The sequence below is a fragment of the Poecilia latipinna genome, unplaced genomic scaffold (assembly GCF_001443285.1).
Source record: "Poecilia latipinna isolate Pla-1442-1.1 unplaced genomic scaffold, P_latipinna-1.0 Scaffold178, whole genome shotgun sequence".
Lineage (NCBI taxonomy): Eukaryota > Metazoa > Chordata > Actinopteri > Cyprinodontiformes > Poeciliidae > Poecilia > Poecilia latipinna.
The window spans coordinates 91905-99876 of NW_015112794.1; the positions used below are offsets into that span (position 1 = coordinate 91905).

Below are 7972 nucleotides of genomic sequence, written 5' to 3' on the forward strand. Positions count from 1 at the left end.
CCTCTCAGCACATTTATCCATTGAACGCCAGTTGATGTGTATTCTGTGTACAACAAATACCGCAATTGAAACATTTTGCTGCTATCTAGCTGTCAAAGTCTTTGTCTAATTATGGCTGATTTAGCTAATTTACATTCTTGTATTTATTGCATACACTGTTTTCATTCTCAATTCATCATCTCCTTTACAAAAACAGATTATTGGTTTTGTTTTATTTAAATTAAATGTAATAAATGTCATATGATCAAATGTGATGGGTTTGCTTCACTGTAAACATATGTTTTCAGGCCTACACATTAATATTGTTATAATGAATGTAGAATTGGACTGAGACTCAAAGACATATCTACATAAAAAGATTCATAGTCAAAGAAAAACTGCTGAGTGCTTTAAAAAACTACAACATTTGGCCCCTTGGAAGGAAAATGTAAAAAATTGGGAGATCATTGGAGTAAATTTCTGACTGACACACAGTGACAGTCAGAAATTTACAGTATCAGTGTATGAAAGGAAAAAAAAACCACGCTCACTTTGAAAACCAACTAACACAGTATTATAATTAAGGCGTGTGTGGTGCAGTGAGTGACGTGTTTTTCCACCTCTTGGCCAAGCAGAGGAAACACTGTGAGTGAGAAAAGCAGCCGGCTGGGGTCCTCGTTTCTGCCGTACCAAAATACAACTCAGTCATGTCAAAAAATTTTAAAAATTCCTCCACTTTAATTTACGAAGGCATACAGTAGTTGAGTGTCTCTGGCCAACCTGACAAACAGTAACGCATTTATTTATTTAAATTTATTTACATTTTGGTCTTGAGTGCATTCTTCACAACCTGAACAGCCATTTTTATGCACTTTGATGTTACCCTCCTCATGATTGATGCAACTCAACATGCAGAAGATTGAATAATTTATTTGAATTACTGCTGACACAAAATTAAGAGCATCAAGCCTTCAGCTGCTCAAAGCATTTTGGGTGAGAACTTTTTTTCCATCCCAACAAATTTGACAAGAGTTAATCAGGGATACTGTGTTGTTCTGGTGGAAATGACTTTGTTACTTTTAGATTTTCCATTTCCATCAACATTGGCTTCTGAAGCTGCTAAAGTCTCTGTTGCATGAACCATCTTGCTGGAATTTGAGTGTTTTTCTTCAATAAAACATTCAATTAGTTTAATCAGACTGCTTTAGTGCAGCACCTGTTTCCTCTGCTCCATCCTAAAAATATTTTAATGCACAGTGCTTTAAAATGTTGCAAGCAAGGGCCTCTAATATTTAAATAGCTAAAATAATTTATTTATAAAATGGTAGCAATCAGCTTAGATATGTGGAGCTTTTTTAATAGGAATTTATGCAGTTTTTTGTTTGATTTTCTATGAATGACCTCACTAGTCTATTTAAAATTGCTATCTAATTTCCTTGAGCTAATGGTCTGTGCCATTTTGAGCATAAGGAGAAGAAAATATTCAGAAAAATAAATACAGCGCCCTCTACTTTTATTGGTACCATTGGTAAAGATGTATAAAATGCATGAAAAGAGATTAATCATGCTGAAGTTGCATCATTTATTTATAAATCTTCCTCATACCTTTGAGTTAACTGTTGAGTACTACAGGGCGTGGTGCTGGGGCCAGTTCTTTTGTCTGTAAAGATATGCCTCTTCTTGGTAAAATTATTGGGCATCATGGGAACCAATTCAATCGTTTTGCTGACGATATGCTGATGTATTCAATAAAGAAAGTCTCTTGAAGACAAAAAACTCTGGTCGATCTAATTTTCTGCTTTTGAATAGAGTCATTCCAAAAAAAAAAAAGAAAAAAAAAACACCATACCTTACGGGATGGGGATTTTTTTTTCTGATTTTTTTTTCAAATTTTTTTCTGATTTCCCTTCAGAAAATTGATTTTTAATAAAAGCAAATAATTTAAAAGTTGAATTGTGCTTACTTTTTAGTGTGAAAAAAAGTTTATGTGTTCTAGCACATCTTTATCATTAGCATCAATAAATGTAGAGGGGGTTTTAAATAATCTGTATTGCCAAATATGTGTAAACAGTGACTTTTGTCTAGCAATTGCTCAGGTTCCTGGATATTGTTTAAGCCTGTTCATGTCTTTCAAACTGCAACACAAGTCTGAAATCTCAAGAAGTAGCTTGGGAAATAGGTCAGGTGCAGTTCAGCCTAGATGTTTTCCACTGTTCCCTTCATATTTACTTAAAAAAAATTTACGTAAATTTTCCTATATACAATAAAGAAAAAAACCAAAATATATCCAGTAAATACTTCAAACCTGCCCCGAGTGAAGTCTGCGGTGTTTGTGGGGTATTTAAAGAAGACAGAGACAAATCATAAGTGGAGTGTAACTCAGGAGTTGTGTATTTTTTTCATCAAAGATGGCTCTCTAATTAGTCTGCCTACAATTTGTGCTGGTGAGGGACGAGACGAACAGTCTGTCCATTGTACTGCTGAAGATAGGAGATGAGAGAGGAGATTAGAAGAATAAGACTTCTCTGCAGCTGTTCTCTCTCGTGTGACGATGGGAGCAAAATACAGGGAGATATGGAGCACAAGAGGGTCTCTCGCTTCTTCTCTCTGCTAAAGTTCACTGACAGGAACACTTGTGCAACATTATCCCTAATGCAGCATATGACCAGTCAGACCCTCCACTCTGGTCACATGTACTGGAGGTGGAGGCCTTTTCCATCTGGCTCATGCTGCTTCCAGTAGGCAGTGCTCTGACTCGGTTTAGTGACAACGCTGTCATCAGTCATCTCATTGCTAACACAGGTGTATTTGGTGTTTCCCACCTTTCAGCTCAGTTGCACATTTACAGAGGTTCAAAGCAGTGGTCAACATACATGTACAACTGCTGGAATCCACAGGTTCAAATATCAGTCAGATCCACTCTGCTTCCATATGTCAGTGTCTGTATAGGTTCATCAGTGTCAGAGCAAAGTCCTTTATGCTTGGAATGGTGGCGGGTTTCACAGTTGCAGTCACAGAAGCGTGAAAGTCATTGCAGCATGATGTCTTTGAGGTTCTCCTGCAAAATTGTGTCCTTGACGGCGTGAAAGACGAAGCGGATGTTTTCTGTGTCCACTGCAGTGGTGAAGTGGTGGAACAGCGGCTTCCCCCGGTTTCTCCTCTTCCGACTGAACGACTGGACCAGGAACTCCTGGAGGAAGCAGGGCAGGAACAGGAAGTGTGAGTTAGTGTGGCAAGTTCCTAATTAAAGTATTTCTACACCTTCAACTGTTCTACAGTTCTAACCATAAACTAAAAATGATCCACCAAAACTATGTAATGCATACTTAGTTTACAAATTGTTTAGATATTTTATTTTTTATTCAATTCTATTCTATTCTGTAATCTACAAAATGTTGCAAAAGCCACCTAAATGATAAAAAAGATAAGTTCTCTTGTGAAATTTAATCTCAGCACTTCACATCACCATAGACACACCATAAACACACAGTGGTGGCAGCATCATGCTGAGAAGGAATTCCTGCAACAGGAGCAAAGAAGCTGGTTAGAGCTGATGCGAGAAGAAGACCTGATAGGCTGAAAAAGATTTAACTTCCAACAACCAAAGACTCCAGAGAAACCTTCAGAAGTGTGATGGAATAGTTTGGATCAAAGTATATTCATCTGTTAAAAAGGCCCAGCCAAAGTACAAAAATAAATTTGATTGAAAATCTGTTGCAAGTCTCAAAATTGTCAATGTCAGTGTTAAATTTATTTATATAGCACTTTAAAAACAGGTGTAATACTGCATCAAAGTGCTGTACAAAACGATAATAGAGTAAGTTGATGAAAAGAAAAAGAGAAATAATACAAGAAAAAAAATCTCTATATTGTTAAAATAATAAGAGTAAGTAAGAATAAGAATAAGAATAAGAATAAGAATAAGAAGAAGAAGAAGAAGAAGAAGAAGAAGAAGAAGAAGGCCTCAACTTCTTCTTCTTCTTCTCAACTGTATCAGGCCTCAACTGAATGCCAAAGCATATAAATGAGTTTAAGAAGCGATTTAAAATGATCCAGGCTGTGGGCAGATCTAATCTGGAAAGGTAGATTATTCCAGAGATTAGGAGCAGCAACAGAGAAAGCCCGATCTCCTTTTCTCTTGAGTCGAGTCCACGGACTTTCAGTAGCAGCTGATTATTTGATCTTAAAGTTCTTGACACAGAATAAAATTTCAAAAGATCCTGAAGATAAGGAGAAGCTAACCCATTAAAAATTTTATAAGTTGTTAAAAGAATCTTAAAATCTATTCAGTATGAAACAGGCAGCCTACAGGAGGCTAGTATGGGCCCCATATGGTCACACTTCCGGATACCTGTAAGAAGCCGAGCTGCTGCATTCTTTATCACTTGAAGATGCTGCATCTGGGATTTATCCATACTTTTATATGATGAATTATAATAATCCAATTGAGATTTAATGAAGGCATAGATAATTCCTTCAAAATCCTTTAAAAAAAAAAAAAAAAGATTTCACCTTTGCTAAAATCTGTAAGTGATAAAAGCTGGATTTAACAACAGAACTAACTTATTGGTCAAATTTTAAACAGCTATGAAAGATAAAACCAAGATTCCTGGCTGAAGTCCGACAAAACTGAGCTAAAGCACCAAGTATCAAATCTGGATTTTTAGTGTGAAGGATTTGACCAAATAATTTAACTTGAGTTTTACTATGATTTACTAAAAATTGTCATTCAGAGATGTTTTCCATCAAATCAACTGAGTATAAATTATTTATAAAAGAACAAATTGCATTGATGAGTGCTGAATCAAAGAGCTTGATGCAAATGTATGCCACATCTTTTGTAAAATGTACAGAAAATTTGAAAACCATGGATCTCTTTCCTTCCAGTAAGAAGTTAGGGTTGAAACCAGAAGTGTACATACACCAAATAAAGAAACATCTCCTCCCTCAATACGCTACAAAGGCAGCTTTCTTTATCACTGTTTGAAGTTAAATCAGACCAAACGTCTCTTGCGTTGGGTTAGCTGGAATCACCAAAATGATTTTTATTTGCTAAATGAAACAACAGTGACAGCAATAATATGCCAGAGATTTATTTGTTAATGTCTACAGAATAACGATCTCTTGAAACAATGAGGTAAAGTCCAGATGATCATGTCTTGAGTTTGGCAACTTCTGACAGGTTGCCAAAGCAACCTAATTAACTCAACATTTGAGTTAATTACCTATGGATGTAGTTTAAAAAAGGTGTGTGTCATTTTATCTCGTGTGTGTAAACTTCTGGTTTCAGCTGTATGTGGGTCTTTTACTGGCAACTTTCTGGTTGTAACATGAAAAGACGTTTTAAGCTCTACTTTTTAAGAGGGACTGTACTTTGAAGCAAGAAAAATGCCTAAGAAAGCAATATCAGGTTTGCCATGAACTTTTACCGTTATTGCTTAAAAACTACGATAAACTGTTAAAAAACCTAAAATAAATGGTCTATTTGAGTAAACACTCTCTGTCTGTTAAGAAGTAAATCTGGTCTGGTGGAGACACAATGCACAACACTTATGTGAAATCATCACATAAAATTATCAGAATTCCACTCCAGAATTATTCTCTAGTTGTGTTACTGTAAAATGAGATTGGTGGTCATAATGTGACAAATGTTGAAAAGTTTTAGAGGTATGTATTTTTTACACAAGCCACAAACAACCAGAACTTAAAGATGTTGTTAACACAACCAAGTTATAGTTGGTCTTTGGAGTCTCCTCTCCTCTCCTCTCCTCTCCTCTCCTCTCCTCTTCTTCTGTTTTCCTTTCTTACAGCCAAAACAAATCATGAAGGAATATTGGCAGAGGCAAAACTTGAAACAAAGCATGATCATGAACATTCACAAACTGCTTTTGTAGCAGACAAAAGCCTGTTTCTGATTAGTCACCTGTACATTATCCAGCAGGCGGGGGTCTCCTCTGAACTCAGGGAAGTTCTTGCGGATGTCCACGGTGCGGATCTTCTCCACCAGCAGGTCCGTTTTGTTGAGAAACAGGATGATGGAGACATTGAGGAAAAGCTTGTTATTGACGATGGTCTCGAAGATGTTCATGCTCTCCACCAGGCGGTTTGTCCTGCGGTCCTCCATCAATACCTGCACACAAACACACTCTACATTATACTTTGTTTGGGTTGTTTGGTTCCAAGCCTTATCAGAGGAACAATTAATGATTCAGCCATAATCATATGACCCCTGATTTGAACTGGAGCCATATCTGTGAGAACAAGCAGGGCTCCTCAATACGCTACAAAGGCAGCTTTGTATCAATCTCAGATGTTGAGATTCTTGTCCATTTTATAAGTCCAAAAGTCAAGAGCCTGCATGAAAAACATTTTTACAGTATCAGCATTACATAATAATAATAGTCTATCCTGTAATGCTCTCTCCACATTATGCACTGTATTTAGATCACTATTCTAAGTGGCTCTCATGCAGCCTCTACATAATGGTGCAGCATTAGTTCAAATGTGTTAAACCAGTCCTGCTTTAACCACCAAGGTGTCTGCAGCATTATGATGTCTGTACTAACAGTGATATTTTAGATGCTTTACCTACAAATTCTCATTTTCAATTCCAGCAGATTTTATGTTTATACAAAATATAAATCAACATTTTCAACTGTCCATCATTTATACTCCCCGGTGCCCATCTCCAGTGGTTATTGGACAAGATGTGGGACAGGTCCATCACAGAGACACAGGACAAACATTCATGCACACAACCATATGCAGAAAGACTCCAGGCTGGGATTTGAACCCAGGTCCTCCTTATTGTGCAGCCATTTTTAACTAGTATTTTCCAACCTTCAGTACATGTCATTCATATCAAAGAAACTGCTCATATTTAATAAAAATAAATGAAGTACAACAGCTCCAGCCAGAAAACTTAGCGGGGTACGATCGGGTACTGCGTACCCCTAAAAGATTTAGCGGGGGTATGCAGTACCTGAAAGAGAGGGGAGCGGCTGTAAAAAAATCAATGGGTTCACTGAGCAGCCTTGACTGCACCCACTAATCAGCCGTGACTGATTAGTTTTTCAATAACAATCTAAAATACGACTTAATCAGTTAATAAATCACTTTTTTCCTATTTCATATTGTTTCTGAACTCTTCGTGCTTTACTAGAGCAGGGCTGCAATATGTCGGTCGCAGAAGGTTTTAAGCCGATCTCGGCATTAGGTGACAAACTGAACGCCGCCAGGACGCTGAGATCAGCACGTCCTCCTCTGACTCGCTTAAAACGTTCGTAACATTATTAAAGAACAACAACAACAAAATCAACAAAACGTGTTCAAATTAATGACCCAACAACAATATTAATCTCAGTAATTATTGTTTCAACAAGGTGTTGCGCAATTCTGTGCATTTTGGTTCCATTACCAAAATAACTAGAGCAGGAGTTTAAAATTAACTAATCAACCACCGCTGTGTTCATGAAGGGCTTATTAATGATCGCAAAATAAATATCAAGCCTGAAAACCTGATATCGTAATGGACTGAATGTTATGTTTTTAACGTAATCTCTGGTCGGCTTGTGGAGCGCAGGAGGTTGCCATGGCAACGGGTATGCTTAAATGACAGAGGGAGACGGAGAATAAAAAGGTGCGAGTGGTTTTGAGTTGATCACCTGTTCAGGTTGTTTTACCTTTGTCTTGGCTCTTCACAGCCGCTGTAGTTTCTGAACGTTCAATAAAACACAAACTTGGACTAATTATCAAGTTAGTCTGTGAGTATAGGTTAATTACAACAAACATCAAACACGGTAAATATGTTTCATTAAGTATTTAACAAACAAATGGCTTCTACCGTGATAATTATGTGAAATTAAATTGTCTACAAAAAATAGTTTGTTGCTGTTGGGCTCAGAGTCTGAGAGGCTTTTCCTTTATCAAACTATTTTTTTTTTTTTTGCCTCTTAGTGGAAATGTTGATGAGACTTTCTCCAAAATTATAACC

At 37.0% G+C, this 7972-nt stretch overlaps 1 protein-coding gene across 1 annotated transcript; it reads right to left on the reverse strand.

Moving 5' to 3' along the window:
• Positions 1-2006: 2006 nt before the first annotated feature.
• Positions 2007-6785, reverse strand: LOC106946135 (guanine nucleotide-binding protein subunit alpha-12-like). The gene is made up of 2 exons (XM_015030276.1): positions 5903-6785; positions 2007-3169 (listed from the first exon to the last, which is right to left on the reverse strand). The coding sequence occupies exons 1-2, from the start codon at positions 6101-6103 to the stop codon at positions 3008-3010; spliced, it is 363 nt and encodes a 120-aa protein (XP_014885762.1). The 5' UTR covers positions 6104-6785; the 3' UTR covers positions 2007-3007.
• Between the last annotated feature and the right edge of the window lie 1187 nt (positions 6786-7972).

Bases quoted from the DNA above. Each gene is read 5' to 3' on its own strand.
- LOC106946135 (XM_015030276.1), bottom strand. From the start codon at position 6,103: ATGGAGGACCGCAGGACAAACCGCCTGGTGGAGAGCATGAACATCTTC. The intron at 3,170-5,902 runs GTGACTAATCAG...TGCTTCCTCCAG, and splicing joins GCCTGCTGGATAATGTACAG to GAGTTCCTGGTCCAGTCGTT.